This window comes from Equus przewalskii, chromosome 18 (assembly GCF_037783145.1).
Source record: "Equus przewalskii isolate Varuska chromosome 18, EquPr2, whole genome shotgun sequence".
NCBI classification, from domain to species: Eukaryota; Metazoa; Chordata; class Mammalia; order Perissodactyla; family Equidae; genus Equus; species Equus przewalskii.
Genome location: NC_091848.1, coordinates 31,996,346 through 32,012,800, shown reverse-complemented (window position 1 = coordinate 32,012,800; position 16,455 = coordinate 31,996,346). Strand labels below are relative to the sequence as shown.

Sequence of the window (16,455 nt, the reverse complement as noted above, 5' to 3'; positions counted from 1 at the left end):
GCGGTGATCATGGAACCTGCCTGACCTGAGCTTGTAAAGTTCTAAGGCTACAGGTTAGGGGAGACTCTCCTCCTTTTCTCCAAAGCCTGCAAAGCTTTGTTTGAGGAGACCAGATGTCCATTAAGCAGAGGGATTAAGGCATGTTTTATACTTATAGTACTGACTGATATCTAAAATATATAGTGGTCAATGTCTTTTGCCAATAATTTAGATCTTAATGAGTATCTACTAAGGGCAATGTACTGAGGGTTAAAGAAAAAAAATGTGAGATACTCTTTGTCCTTAAAGAAGATTGTGGTCTGGTGCAGGAGACAGATGGATTCATAGTTAACTAAAACACAAAGCAGTGATAGATGTCAAACCACCAAGTGTTACAGGAACTCCAAAGAGTGAGAGAAATTATTTTTGATATGAGGTATGGGAGTAGAATTTTGGAAGCATTTATTTGATGAGATGGCATTTTGAGCCAAGCCTCATAGGATGGGAAGGATTTATCCAATCATATCAGATAGCTGGAAAGGCATGCTAATTTGTGTTTGCGAAACACGAAGGAAGGAGTGCACAGGGGTCTTCTGGGACCAGTGAGCAGTCAAGAGATAAGTCTGGCAAGGTAGCAGGAGATCAGACTGAAAGGGATCTCAAATGCCATGCCTCGAAATTTGAACTTGATTTTAAAAAATAGGGGCACTGGGAGGTTTTTGAGCATAAGAATGACGTGATTGGAGGCATACTATTTAAGAAATGACTTGCCTTGTGCTCTCCTTTTCTCTTAATTTCCTATTACATTCAACACATATCTGTGCTTTAAAGCCTTCTTCTCTCAGCGGCTCCTCTTACCTGGTCACCACAGTCATCAGCTCCTTAGTCTTCTTTTCCCCAACCCCATGCGTAAGTGCAGAGCGGCACTGTGTGAGCCACTGAAGCACCGACCCCCAGAGCAAAAGAAATGGAGCAGCACTAAGTGAACGCCATTCATGGTTTCTGGTGACTTGTAAGAACAATAAATGTAAATACACTGTTAGGTCACAGCAATGCTGTGTTCATTCCATATTCAAATGACTCTATTAACCAATCCTTAATTCAATGCAAACTATTTTTGGTTTGGGATGAAACTGTATTAAAGGACCTTACTTGACCTGTGATTATCTTCATGTAGGTTATAATACAGCAAAAGGAGACTTGGTGAGATCCATCCTCTACCCCAGGCCTCTGAACTTCAAACTATACAGTGATGCCTTCAAGTTCATAGTGTTCCTGGCCTGCCTTGGAGTTGTGGGTTTTTTCTATGCTCTTGGTGTATACATGTACCATGGAGTAAGTACTGGGTGTAAGCCTTTTCAATGGCATAGCTTTTTCCAGGAGCTTGACCTCAAAAGGGTTGGGCAAGGTTACCTCTTAGTCCCATCAGTCTGAATCAATGCTGTCCAGTAGAGCCTTCTCAGGTGATGGAAATATTCTATATCTCTGCTGTCCCATATGGTAGCCCTTGACCACATGTGCTTATTGAGGACTTGAAGTGTGGCTAGTGTGATAGGGAAATGAATTTTCAATTTTACTTATTTAAAGTAATTAAAATTTAAATAGCTATGTATGGTCAGTGAAAATTGCATTGGATGGTACATCTATGAAAAGTCACAGAGTTCATGGCTCCTTTTACCACTTGGTTGGGAATAAGAGCTCACCACATGTGTGGCATTTGTGATAGCCAAACCTAAACAGCCTCAGAGGACATGCATGTTTCTCAAGCCCGATAGGCTGGGGAGCATTTAGTCAATCAGATCAGAGAGCAGGAAGGACATACTAATTTGAGCGAGCAAAACACAAAGGAAGAAATGCACATGGGTCTTCTGGAATCAGCAAGCAATTAAGAGATAAGTCTAGCAAAGTAGAAATAGATCAGATTGAAGGGGATTTTGAGTGCTATCCCTAGAAGTTTGGGCCACTTGAGAGCATTGAAGTATTTGAGCGTGTACATCATACCCAACACACCACGTAGTCAATGGATTGCCCCTGTGTTCTGGTTAGGTTCTGAAATGAAATCAAATGTTTACTTTTACAGAGTTGCATTCTGCATGGATCCTCACTTCCTTTTAAGCTTCAGGGTATCTGGCTTCACTTGGATGTCTCACTTAATAGTTGTGATGGATGGAGAGAGAGGGGTTGTCTCAAATGACCTTTGAGTTCCTTTCTGGTCCTGGGTCTGATTCTGTTGTGAACCTGCAGTCTCTTCTGTAAGACATGCTGGGATCTTAGCAGTGTGGGCTCATGGGGAAGAAGAAAAAATTGTGAATAAAAGGATCCCAACAACAGGTGTGAAATTGGGTGTGGTGGCCTAAAATTATGATACCCAAACTGATGGCATCAGTCCATTCTGTGTCCGTGTGTAGTGGGGTGGATATTGATTGGCAAAGACACAGTCACAGGAATTTCTATGCAATGTTCATGTTCAAACTTGAGCTCTGAGGGGCTGGCCTGGTGGCATAGCAGTTAAGTTTGCATGCTCCGCTTCGGCGGCCCGGTGTTTGCTGGTTTGGATCCCAGGCATGGACCTACACAGCACTTATCAAACCATGCAGTAGCAGGCATCCCATATATAAATCGGGAAAGATGGGCATAGATGTTAGCTCAGGGCCAATCTTGCTCAGCAAAAAGAGGAAGATTGGCAGTGGATGTTAGCTCGGGGCTAATCTTCCTCAAAAAACAAAAAATACAAAAAAAAAAAAAAAATTAAACAAAACAGAACTTGAGCTCTGAACAGTCATTTGAATCTGAAATAAGTCCCCTAGGAGCATTTCTAGGGCAGGCGAGGGCAGAGGAGGCCAGAGCATATTGGCACCAGTAGAACGGACCCTGGAAAGAGCTAGGCAAGATGTCAAAGCCGGTGAGGCTGGAATTTGAGGCAATGTGCCATTTTCATCTCGAGAGGGAGCGTTGGGCAGGACAACAAGCCAAAAACCCTCTCCTACAGACCAGAAAGCCTGGCAGTGATTGGAAATGAAGGCTTCCAGGGCAGGACTCAACATCCAATAGACGCCAAAGCAGCAAGGCTAATCCCAGACCCCATCGTTCTGCGGGGCAGAACCTGTGGACCTGTTGGCTGCCTCTATCTGCACTGGCTCAGGATTAGACAGGGCTGAGTCCTTGGGGGCAAAACTCCTCTGTGGCTTTGGTTGGGAAAAGCAAGGAATGACAGATTTTGTGATAAACTGAGATCGAACCAAAGATGTATCCAGCATCCATTGTTACTGAACTTGAATCTGTGTTTCCAATACACAAAAGAGGACTGGATGGCTAAAATTATGGTTAATTTCATAACAGCCTAGGCAAGGTGGTAGAGGGTAGAGCCATCAGTGTCTAGAACATGTGAAAAATGAAAGAAGCCACTCCATGGTTTTATCTTGGTCTCGCCCTTATCAGCCACGTGAGCTTCTGCAGCCCTGCCTGGGATCTGACTCCGCAAGAACTGGCCTGATAATAGGTCACACTGGTCACGCCTTTGTACCCTCGAGTCAGACAGACTAGGATTCATACCCTCACCACTTAACTAGCACGTGGCCTTGGGGAAGTTATTTCACTTTTAAGCCTTTGCTTCCTCATCCATTAAATGGAGAAAATAACAGTGTTTATGTCGCGAGGTTTTTGGGGGGAATAACTAACTAATGTACGTAGCCTGACACAATGCCCGCCCCACAGTGCCTGTCCAGTGAGGACAAGCTATTTGTATTATTGGCTTCCCTTGAATAGATAATATATGCTGAATTTTGCTCGTAGTTTTTGTCAGGTCACCATTCATTCAATCTGTGAGCTGAGCACCTCCCCTGTATCAGACGCTGTGCTAGACTCTGTATCTGGAGATGAATAAGATGAATCCGAAGATGACTTCAGAGATGAATAAGCCGCAGCTGCTGTGCCCAAGGAGTTTGTGGGCTGGTGGGGGAGAGAGATTTATAATAACAGTCAAGTTGCTGTGTAAGATATTACAACTCAAGACCAGTCCCTGGGAGTCCAGAGGGGGTATGTGAGAGTCTGGTGAGCAGAGAAGGGATGGGCGCTCTGGGTGGGGAATGCTGAGGAATGGAGAGAAAGAGTCAGGAAAAAGCAGAGTGGACCCAGAGAAGGCATCAGAGGACTCCTTTGTTCTGCAGTGGGAGACAATTTGTTCATTCCCTGGGCACAGCCAAGAGAACACTCAGTCCTACCAAGAGAGCCGACCCACTATGAATATTCTGAGCGGTGGTTTTGCAGGAAATGGTGCCAGGAAGCGTGCCAGCCTGCTCTGCTAGGCTAACCAGTCTGTGCCTCCCCTCCCCAGGTCTCTTTTGGAAATACTGCGCCCATGGCCCTGCTCCTCCTCACCGTTACTGTCCCTCCCGTGCTGCCAGCTGCCCTGACCACAGGCATCGTGTATGCACAAAAGAGGCTGAAGAAAAAGAAAATCTTCTGTATCTCCCCACAGAGAATCAATATGTGTGGACAAATAAACCTCGTGTGCTTTGACAAAGTATGATCTAAACTTTCCAGGTTGGAGGTCAATGATTCCAAAGCACAGCAGGGCGGGGAAAGGGAATCAGAGAATGTCTGGTCCGGCACCCTCATTTTACAGATGGGAACACTGAGGCCAGAGAAGATCACGTTCTAGAAGCCTGCTTTACTGAGTCCTAGGAAGGGGTTTAGCCATCATATCATGAATTTCTTCCCTGTGAAATTTAGTATTTTTGTGTCTCATTTGGATTTCAAGACAATCTCTTACTGTAATAACTTTGGCTGACTGGCTTTTTCAGACAAAAAATATGAGGAACATTTCTGTTCTCCAAAGGGCTTTGTCCAGAGCTTACGTGAATATATTCCTTTCTCCTCCTCCGCTTCTTCTAAGGAAAGGGAGGGAGTGGACCGTGACCTGTGTTTATGCAATCTGCTCCCTCTTTTTTCCTTTGCTCCCCAGGTTATCAAGACTCAGGACTAGGGAAGCTTGTCTGTGTGCGTAGGGCCCTGGAAAGGTGGCAGAGGAGGGATATGTTCAAACGGAGCGACTGCTGCTTTGGGACGGGTCCCGAGACCCCTTAGCATGACTCTCCTCTGGGGGACCTGGAGGTCTTCAGCGTCAGCTGCCTGCTGTTCAGATGCTGCCCTCAGCTTGGGCAGGGCAGTTGAACTGCTCTAACACAGTGGCCCCAGCTTGGTCCCTCCATGTCCTCAGTCTATTTGCATTTGAATAATTCCTAAAGGCTTTGCTACTTTTTAGTGAACCCACATTGGCAGAGAGCCGCATTAATGAGCTGCTCCTAGCTCTTGAGAAGCTTGTGGTCCAGCTGAGGAAAGAGATAAAATGGAAGTGTGGACAATGATAATGCAGTGAAATGTGTGCTTGATAGCAGTATGAGCAAAGCACTGCGTGCAGTTCCCTGCCACAGGTGGGAGGTTGCCTTTGAGCTGTGGCTTTGGTTGTTGGACAGAATGCGCTCCAGGCTCAGAGGCGAGCAGGTCAGAAGCACAGGGATGTGAGGGCCTGCAGTGTGTGGGGAATGGGGCAGGAGTTGTGGCTAGAATGTGGCTGTTTGGTGGGGAATGTAGCTGGAGAGGAGGAGCCCAATGGCTCAGGGCCTGATGTGCCAAGCTAAGGAGTGGGGCCTTGTTGTGAAGGAGAATGGGGGCCCTTCTCGTTTTTCAATACCAGTGACATTTTTATAGGTGTGTTTCATTTATTTCACCTGGGGGAATTGCTTAGAAGGGACAGAAGGGAGATGGGACTGAGGCAGGAGGCTATCTGGGGACAACTGCAGATCATTCATTGTCCTAGACACAAAGGGCAAGAATGCAGAAATGAAGACCAACTCGAGAGACACCATGAGTGGGCTTGACCAGACTTGGTCCCCACTTGGAAGTGGCATAGCTCTTAGCTTATTTCAGTTCTATTTTGTTCGAGTTTCCTTTGGCAGAGAAAGTCCTCTATGGCCACCAGTCAGGAAGCTGTAGGGTTAGCATAACAGTAGCTTCCTTTTAGATTCGGGGTCAGGTACCAGCCCCTTGGAAGTTTTTGATAGGAATTCCCATTACTTCCCCAGTAGCCTTACTAGTGTCTAGAATATAGGAGGGAGATTTATAAAATATGTTCATTACATATTTGTCTGTTTCTAAAACTAATTTTTCCAGAGGCTGGCCTGGTGGCACAGTGGTTAAGGGCTCACGTTCCGCTTCTCAGCAGTCCGGGGTTCGCCAGTTCGGATCCCGGGTGCGGACATGACACCGCTTGGCAAAAGCCATGCTGTGGTAGGCGTCCCATATATAAAGTAGAGGAAGATGGGCATGGATGTTAGCTCAGGGCCAGTCTTCCTCAGCAAAAAAGAGGAGGATTGGCAGCAGTTAGTTCAGGGCTAATCTTCCTCAAAAATAAATAAATAAATAAATAAATAAAACTAATTTTTCCAGACAGTGGAAACATTTTTTTTTTACTTCCCATGTAGGGCTTTTTCCTCTCCATTCTCCTGTGCTCCTTTGCTAGACTGTTTTAGGGACTGCCTCTCAGCATACTTGGCCAAACTCTGTACAGTATGACAGCATGTTATAGTGCAAGAACTCAAATGAGAAATCTAATCCTGAATTTGATGCTAAGTTCCGTGTGACTTTTTAAGATACGAACGTTGAATTACAGTCATCTCTAAGTTTCTTTCTAGCTTTCACATTATAAAACTCCACCAACACGATGTTGGAATAAAGCATTTCATGATTAATTGAATTTCCATCTAGTGTAGTTTCACTGTGGAAGATATTCACCACTGAGTTTCTGAGTACATTTACTTCCATGTATATTTCTAGTTTAAGCTGATTTGTTATAAGTTCTGTAAAGCAAATTCTCTCTTTCTTTTCTATCCAATTAAGTCCAAGCCTTGGCTAGTATTTATGCTAAGAAGCTTTCATTTCCTGTCTTATTCCCTTTATAATGGCAACTATAATTCAATTTCTTTCTGTTTATGGTTAGTTTTAACATATAGGGTTATTTTCACATAGAGAAAGAACACGGTCCCATTTCCGTTTTGCTGTGGCATCATTGGCATCATCTCTCTGTCTTCATGTTCAAAATATTGAAGCTTAAAAACATAATCTAATCATCAGGAAAACATTTCAGTTTGAATTAAGTTGCTAACTCTTTTTGAAATGGAACAACTCAAGAGGATTTGGAATATAAACACACAAGTTGGGGCCCTTATAAAATGCAGGAGGGAAATGAAGCAAATAGCTTTTGTTGCTGTCTTTGTTGTCCTTCAAGGAATAACTCACACAAACATGCTATCTCTCCATGAAGTTCAAATGAATTAATGAAATAAAGAGTCCTTAATTCTTTAATCCAGAAACCCAGTACAGGCTTTGTCTTTCTATGTGCTTTGCTGAGTTCTCTTAACATTTGTCATCTAGTGGAAGACTCTAGATGGGCTGGATTCTGGTTCTTTCTCTCCATCCTACTCGGCCACTGGATGCTGAGACTGCTCATTTCACCTCTAGCCTAAGAATGCCTCTACTCTATTTACTCTGTTGTAAGAACTGAAAGCATTGAAAACACTTCACTGTAAAGCATTGTGCTAATATGATGCGCTGTAATGATAGAAGATGTCATTTGGTAGAAAACTAGAAAATTCAGTGTCTTATACAGAGATGACCTTAAAAAACAGCATCAGAGACCTGGGTGTTGGTGTTGAAACAGGATATTTACCAACACTTGGTAATGCCCCGCTCTGCCTTGACTATGCTGAAGCAGCACCAGCCAACTCCTTTCTCTGACTAGGGGTTAAGCAGGCCTCGTGCTGTCAGCCTGCTGCATTAGACACCAGGTCTGTAATTAATGATCGACTGTGCAGCAATGAGCACATTAACAGGGCTGTGAGAGTCTTCAGTTCCATTTTACTTTCTCTGTTACGTTATCTGACAAATACTCTCCCCTAATACAGCAAATCAAATCTCCCAGCCATTTTCCTCTTGATCTGCAATAAAACCCATTCATGGGCACTAATTAGTATTTATTATTAGCACTTCGTTTCTCTCTATCATCTCAAAGCCCTTTATCAACATTTCATTATCAATCTGGACAGTCACCATGTCACCCATATTTTAGAAAATTGCTGTGAACCAGATGGCAGACTGTGAATTAAATGGTCTTGAAAAGAAAGGAAAAAAAAAAATTCTGAGCTCTGCTTTAGAGAGATAGCAGGTGCCAACTAAAAAGTCAGACTCGAGCTGGTTCTTGTTGGATTTTCAGTTGCTGAACCTCTGTCATTTAGCAACAGCAACAGTCACAACAATAAACAAAAACAAATACTTGCATTTTGTGGTAATAATGAGTCATTAGAGCCCCCTGACTTTCCACATGGTCTTTCGGGAATCACTTGTCACCTGTTGAATCTTTCTTTCAGGCCCTCTTCTCTGATTTAAAATTTGATGCTTACAGATAAGGGCTTTGGACAATTAGATCTACTTTAGTTTCTTGGGAGCTTGGGTTTTGTGTAAATCATGATATAATTAAAAGCTTTAAATTTTATGCTAATACCATTTCTAACTTTTTCCCAGACCGGCACTCTTACGGAGGATGGGCAGGACCTCTGGGGGACCATCCCTACTGCTGACAACTGGTAGGCACATTAGTGAACATGGATGTTGATTGGTGGGCCATCTTGGTGCTACTCAAAGCCATCCTTCCTGTGTTGAGGGATGAATGTCACATAAAATATAGATAATAACTGGCTGGAACCAGCTCCCAATTTTTCTAACTTGTTAAATCAAATGAGTCTTAAGTTCAGAATCAGACAGAGAAAGTAGGCCTTGAAACTCCACATGGAAAATGGGATAGAATGAGGTGGATGATTAAGGAGCTGAACGAATAAAACAGAGGAGCAAAGAGCGAAATCAGGACTGTGCTCAATTAAAAACTGCACAGACTTCCTGAGCGGCTAGTGCGGTGGGGGATCCAGACAGGAAGAGCTGCGTCTCCTCCCTCACGGAGTTCACACTCCAGCGGATAAAAATGTCCATCCACGTTCAACGTACAACACAGGCCGAGAAAAGGGTCACTATGAAGGCATAAATATTAGAACAGAGATGAAGAAATCATAATGATGGCTTGATATAATACACAGTCCTGGTGTTTATTATAACATAGTGAATAAAAGGTAGAAGTTAAATTTGAAAATGAGTACATCAAGAAAACCACCTGAAGGAGAGAGCATTTGAGATAGGTTTTGAAGGGTGTATGGATAGGATTTTTATAGACCTGATTTAAAAGCAGGCACTAGGGAAGGGAGAGGGCAATCTCAACGATGCTACCCCAGAACAGAGCTAGAGAGGGGAGGGAGTGGCCCCTTCTCAGAGAGGGTCTCTGAGCTCCTAGCTCCCTTCCCTGTGGGGCCAAGACCAGCCTTCTCAGTCTGAGTGGAGGGGCCTCTGCTCTTAAGCTCCAGGAACCCTGCCTTGGCTCCAAACAGTGGCTAAGGCTGCTGACATTGAAGGAGTCAAGCAGGGGCTCCCCAAGAGGGTAACAGGGCCGGACGCAGCACTGGCACTTGGCAAGAGCAGACAGGCGGTGCAATGTGGCAGAAGATCCTCGGGCTGGGCATCAGTGAACTATGTGGGCTCTAACCTGCTCATGTGTCTGCTCCTGGCTGCTCAGATACCTGGTCCAGGCCTTTGTCCAGAGAGGCATGGCTTCTATTTGCCAGAGCAGTGAAAGGAGAAAAGGATATTTGTCATTTCCATCCCTCCTTTATTCCCTTGTCCCCAGAACTCTGAAGCTTTTGGGGAGTAGAAACTAAATACAATTACTACTCAGCTCTAACATGGGAGGAGACGACGGTAACACAAGCCAACTGACAGTCACAGAGGAAACTGTGCTTTAGATGCTGGCTGTCTATGCCAGGAGTTTCAGGAAATAGGGGCAAAGTGTGAAGAACTGAGTAGCAAGAAATATTTCAGAGTCCGTGCATGCTTTCACTTGAAGGAACAAGGAACCACCAGGCAGGCTTCTTTCTCGTCCCTGCTACCTCATCGGTCTGGAGACTTCTTGCCTGGGCTGTGTGGCTTTCTAGAGCCAGCACTGCGGAGTTTGCAGATGTCAGTTCCAAGCCTTCCCACAATATGCTTTTCTACAATACGGCCACCGTGGACGGGGCTGCAGAAACCTGACAAAAGTCCCTGTGATTCTAGCCAAGCTCTCTGAAATGATAGTAGTTCCTGGCCAGTGGCAAACTGTTGAGAAGGAAATTCACATCCAACTCAAAGGAGGGCTTTATAAAGAGCAGTCTACAGGCAGAATATTCCAGTTAGAAATTAGAAAACCATGTGAGCAAGGGCTCAGGGCAGGGAAATCCCTGTGTGAGCATAGACATAGCAAGAAGTTTAACTTGACTCTGGAAAAATTGTGCATAAAGGGCACTAGTATGAGTAGAATCTGTAAGATGATACAGAACTGGAGAAGACAGGGCCTTAAATACCAGCCATAGGAGAACTTTATCACACATGGCATGGGGAGCTATTGAAGGTTTTCTGCATGGGGGTTAGGTATTATTGAAGCTTTACGTTAGTAAGATTTAAGGGGCAGGGTGTACAAAAAGATTTCGTTGAAGACCTTAACTTATGAATTGTCTTCTCTACCAGCTTCCAGGAAGTCCATAGCTTTGCCTCGGGCAGGGCTTTGCCATGGGGCCCACTGTGTGCGGCCATGGCCAGCTGCCACTCCCTGATCCTTCTGGATGGGACCATCCAGGGAGATCCTCTGGACCTCAAAATGTTTGAGGGCACTGCCTGGGTAAGGTGATAATTTCTTGCTTCAGCTGAATGAGGAAAACTTGAAGAAATCCTTACTAGGAGTGCTAAAGCTTTTCTAACTTTGGTGGAAACCCAGAGAAGATTCCTAACAATGCACGAATGAACATCTGATTCAACCTGAATTTCCCAGACTCTGCTCCAAAGAATTCCGTTAATGAGTGCAACAGGAAATCGAGTTCCATGGGCTAATAAATTTGGGAACTGCTATTTAAACAAACTTAAATAGGTTTCTTGACTGCAGGATTTCTTTAATATGTCGTGGTCTGGTGTGAACATTCAAGGGAGAATATGATATGCAGCACTTGCCAAACTTATTCGACCACAAAAACTTTATTGACAGGCCAAAACATGTTTTGGAGAAAACAAATATTCTTTGAAACACCCTCAGAGAAACAGGGTGTTTATACTAAAACAGTGCCATCCAATATAGTAGCCACTAGCCACGTGTGGCCAATGAGCGCTTGAAACAAGGCTATGCAACTGAAAAACTGAATTTTTTATTTTATTTACTTTATGTTTTTCCTTTTCTTTCTCTTTTTTTTTTTTTTTGAGGAAGATTAGCCCTGAGCTAACTGCTGCCAATCCTCCTCTTTTCGCTGAGGAAGACTGGCCCTGAGTTAACATCCATGCCCATCTTCCTCTACCTTATATGTGGGATGCCTACCACAGCATGGCATGCCAAGTGGTGCCATATCCGCACTGGGGATCTGAACTGGTGAACCCTGGGCCGCTGAAGCAGAACGTGCGCACTTAACCGCTGCGCCACCCGGCCGGCACCTACTTTAGTTATTTTAAGCTTAAGTGTAAATAGCAAGAAGTGGCTGGTAGCTACCATATTGGACAGCAAAGATCTAGACACCAAACTGGAGGACTCTTGGTTCAATTGATTCAATTTTCTGAGTGAATGACAGTTGAAGGGTGTAAATTTATCCTGGTGGCTGTCATGACATGGTGGGAAGAGCTCTTGACTCCACCACTCTCTAGCTGTGTGACCCCAAATTCAGAACCAAGACTCAGTGTGCACCTCATCTTGCATTTGGGATAATAATGTCTCATTCACAGACTTGTGGTGAGCTTGAGACTATGAACCTAAAAGGACTGTGTGCATTGTAAATGCCCAACAAATGGAGGGTATTCATTCATTAGTTAGTTACCTAGTTAATTACATTCTGCTGCCCTCCAAAAAAGTGTCCTAAAGCTACTTACAATGATACATCAAGTACAGGACAGCATTTTAAACAGAGTTGTAAAGGAATGGAAACAAATGATCGCAGAGAAAGGAAGTACCTCTCACAAAGAGGCTAATTTACAGATGTGTAGTAGGAAAATTGTAGCTTTCTAGAGGCCAAAGTAATAAAAGAGGAAACCTGGTAAAAAGGGAAATTTCTAATCTCAGTAAGTTAAATTAAAACATTTGCTGTGGAGAAATTTTTGACACCAAGACAAATAGTAATCACTTTCCCAGATCTTAATGCAGAAGAATCAGGGTAATTGTTATCAGCAACGTCCTTACCGGCATCCGTGGAGTTGACACGGTGATGAGTTGAACAGGGTCGCCGTTACCGTATGTGCCTTTGATCCTGGTTCTAACAGTGGCCGCTTCTCCAGCAGAGGAGGGTTGATCCAACTGTACAAATGACATAGCAAGTTGGGGTCTAGCGTGGGAACATAAATGTTTAGTATTATCTCTGTACGAATTGTTTTTAAGAACAGTTACATCTACTCCAAACAAAGCATAAAGATTATTCATTGAGTTTAAAGCTTGGTGAGAAACAGCCTTGCATTAAATCCCTTGGCAGTAAGGGACCTTTCAGTAAACGTTAGGGGGATGGAAAATGTCCTTATAGACCCTAAGAATGTTTAGCACTAGAAGGGATGTCAGAATATTTTTCAGAAGAAACTGAAATCTGGAGACATGAGGTGATGTCCCCAGGGTTAAACAAGCAAGTGACAGAGAGGAGACCAGATGTTGTCTCCTATTTTCTGACCTTTACTTTTTATATATCCAACTGCTTTTTCGCGTATTTTAGGTTACTATTGGTTTCTCAGGTGGCGTAAATTATACTGTTTAACATCCAAAGAATGCACACCATTTTCAAGTGTGCTTTCTAATTTGCTGGCAGCTAACTCTCTAGCTAAGCAATTAGACCAGTAGCATAGATATAGCATAAGAAACAGTCCCGTGTTTATCTCAAGACCCAACCCTGACTCATCTGAGAGCTAATGTGCTCAGCTGTATTGGAGAGTAGATCTTACTCAAACCCTCCTCCAATTACTAGACATACCATTTAGGAAGATCCATTGGGCCTGTAGCTATCACTGCTTCCACCAATTACTACATAAAGTGTGGTCACAATATTTTTGGCTTTTTGACATTATACAGTAAGGTCCTTAATATAAATCAACACAACAGAAATTTGACAATGACAGTATTAAGATAATTGGCCTAGAAGAGAAAAATATGTGAAAAGGGCTTTGAAAAGATTAAAGTGCTATGCAAATGAGAGATATTTCTTTCTTACTATTTTTCTCTAAGGAATCTTATGAATGTTTTCATTTTTAAACAGATAATGGAAGATCGCAAAGTAAACCACTGCAAATTTGGGATGTCAGATTCAAATGTGGTAATAAAACCAGGACCAAAAGCCAGTCAGGTATGATTTGCTTCTTTAAATCATGTAGCTCTTTCCCCTTAAACCTGGAGAAACTCTCTTGACTTCCACATATTTTTATATCCCTATTATTTTGCCTTATCCTAACAGGATCCATAGTTGGTTTGCTCATTCCTTCATTCCTGAATTTATCCATTAACTTATTCAACAAACATTCGCTGAGTACCTATGTATGCTAGAGCACTGTGCCGGGTGCTAAGGGGTGGAGTGATTTCAAAGCTAGACAAATGGGGCTCTGTGCTGGAAGAGGACACGGGCTGGGAGAAGAACCAAGAGAGGTGCAAATAATTGCAATACAACGTGTCAAGTGCTATAACAAAGGCCCAAGAAAGAGCCGCAGGCGTCCAGAGGTGGCGGTAACTACTGATTCTTGGAGACAAAGCGCCATGGAGGAGCTGACCTGTGAACTTGGGCTGGAAGATGATTAGGATTTTTCCAGGCAGCCAAGGGGAAGGGCCTTGCAGATCAGCCAACTTGATGAAGGAATTGTCTTAGAAGCAGCCAGAAAAATATCAACGTCGGGACAAATGTACCATTTCATGATGTCCCTAGGCTCATTGCAGAGTAAATCTTATTTGTTGGCATGCATCTGCTAAATCTCACTTAAAAGCTTCTTGAGCTCCCCTTTCTCGGTGCACTTGTAGAGTCCGGTGGAAGCCATCACCATCTTGCACCAGTTTCCATTTTCCTCCAGCCTGCAGAGGATGTCTGTGGTCGCTTGGCTGGCGGGAGGGGATCACTTCCATGTGTACATGAAGGGTGCCCCGGAGATGCTGGTCCAGTTCTGCAGGTCTGAAACAGGTACTAAGGAGCACTTTTCTCGTTCAGGAGGTACAATATTTTAAAGCAAACACTTAAAGCAAACGAACCTAAATCAATGAAGGTGGAGGTGGTTGTTTTCTAGGTGATTGAAAGTGGGTCCAATAGATTTGATAAAGCAGAGGTGATCATTTCAAGGCAGAGAGGCAGACAGTAACTCTCTGGCCATGGTCCAGCCAGAAAAACCCAACCACAATAGGGTATCAGGAAAGGAGAGTGAAGTAAACATCAGGAGCCAGAACAGGACACTACGCAGGGATCAGAGAACGAGGGAGGGTGAGAATGAGGAGCATTCAGAGGCAACCTAAGGGAAGGGTCTCACATTAGACTAATTCTGCCGACGGGGTACTCTGTCACCTCTGGGGGGCTGTCATCACTTGCGGGGCCTCAGACTGATCGATGGCAGGAGAATACAGAAAAGACAAATCCTTTAGAAAAAAAAAAGTGATTAGAGCAAATTAGATGGTATTAGAGCAAGGTAATTGATCATTTTCACAGCAATTTCATCTTTCTGGGCCAGATTTTGAGCTGATTTGTATTGTTTCTTAGTCTTACAAACATATGCACTGTCTAAGCAGCAGCACAGATTTATAAGAATATTGTTGCATTCAAATGAGTTCATTTGGATAAAATGGGTCTTTTTCTCCTGATTTTCATCTATATTCTCTTTACAATTGCTGATAGCCATCAACTGGTGCACAGAATTCCAGATTTGGCAAATGATTGCTTTAACTTCTGTGTCTACTCGAGCTCTTTTTTAGAAGCGCCCCCTTTTTTCTGCCTTTGATCTTCCTCAGGGCTCCCGTTAACTCTATCCTTCACAGCTTGATGGCCTATACTTTGTTGTTCTTTTTTTCAGCCACACAAATACAAGTGTCTTCTTGAAATTTTAGCTGGCAATTATTGCTCCTGCTCTGTCAGTCAAGCTGTGGGTCTGTCACTCACCATCTCTTATTCTTATGGGAGCCCTTCCAATTCTTCTTAGTGTCCTAACCTCTGATCCTTGACATGTGTGAGCAACATCTTAAGTGATTTTTCCCCCCTGTATTTAAGAAATAGAGCGCTAGCAACTTCCTGGAAATTAGATTCCCCCCTCCAGGATTATTCTAGAATTACAGGAGCTGAATGGGGATGTAGAGATCCACAACCTCCTCATTTTATGGAGGGGAAAATTGAGGCACAGAAGAGAGACTTAACATGTCCAAGGTCAGAGGGGTAATTGACAGTAGAGTAGAAACTAGAACTCAGGTATTTTGCTTTCTAAGATACCACCCCTCCCATTATACTGTGCTTCTTTCTAATACACTTATAGGCATACTATAAATCATAAGAATTTTATAAGTATGTTAACATTAGTCATGATTGCCATGCCAAAATACACAAATGTTGGCATTGTGTCACCTATTATCTTAAGTAGGGTGTGGTAAACTTTTTTGCAAAGAGCCAGATAGTAAATATTTTAGGTTTTGCAGGCCATATGGTCTCTGTCTCAACTGCTTGACCCCGCCATTGTAGCCTGAAAGCAGCCGCAGACAATGAACAAACAAATAGCCTGGCTGTGTTCCAATAAGGCATTATTTACAAAAAAAAGCAATGGGTCAGATTTTGTCTGGAGTCTGCTGACCCCTGATCTAGAGGGTCAACTGTTTCCCTCATTTCATCTGGGTAAACATAATCCTGAGGTCTGTCCTTACTGAGCCTGGCCAGTGTATCTGACACCCAGTTGATGACCACTATGTCTTTGGCATTTATTTCCATCAGAGTAATAAGAACTCACTGATGAAGTTATTTGTGGCCTTATCCTGAAACTGTAGTTTTTCTGTGAAAGCATTTTTATGGAGTGAAAGTTAAAACAAGGTACAGTGGGGCTGGCCCCGTGGCCAAGTGGTTAAGTTCGTGCACTCTGCTGCAGGCGGCCCAGTGTTTCATTGGTTCGAATCCTGGGCGTGGACGTGGCACTGCTCATCAAACCACGCTGAGGCAGCGTCCCACATGCCACAACTAGAAGGACTCACAAAAAGAATATACAACTATGTACTGGGGGGCTTTGGGGAGAAAAAGGAAAAAATAAAATCTTTAAAAAAAACAAAACAAGGTACAGTGACTGCATCACAGAGTCTTGCTCAGGAGTTGGGTGGCCTTCGATGTCACCGTACAT

The 16,455-nt window shown here is 43.5% G+C and overlaps 1 protein-coding gene across 2 annotated transcripts in view; it reads left to right on the top strand.

Moving 5' to 3' along the window:
- The window catches only part of ATP13A5 (ATPase 13A5), a 105,072-nt gene that overhangs the window by 46,105 nt on the left and 42,512 nt on the right, over positions 1 to 16,455 (top strand). For both annotated transcript variants that reach the window (XR_011529145.1, XM_008534951.2), the window contains exons 11-16: positions 1,157 to 1,314; positions 4,313 to 4,501; positions 8,557 to 8,618; positions 10,636 to 10,786; positions 13,374 to 13,460; positions 14,123 to 14,279. Coding sequence is in view for 1 of the 2 variants with exons in the window: in XM_008534951.2 (XP_008533173.2) it covers positions 1,157 to 1,314; positions 4,313 to 4,501; positions 8,557 to 8,618; positions 10,636 to 10,786; positions 13,374 to 13,460; positions 14,123 to 14,279 (804 nt within the window). In the remaining variant the exon portion in view is untranslated. The remainder of the gene's footprint in view (positions 1 to 1,156; positions 1,315 to 4,312; positions 4,502 to 8,556; positions 8,619 to 10,635; positions 10,787 to 13,373; positions 13,461 to 14,122; positions 14,280 to 16,455) is intronic.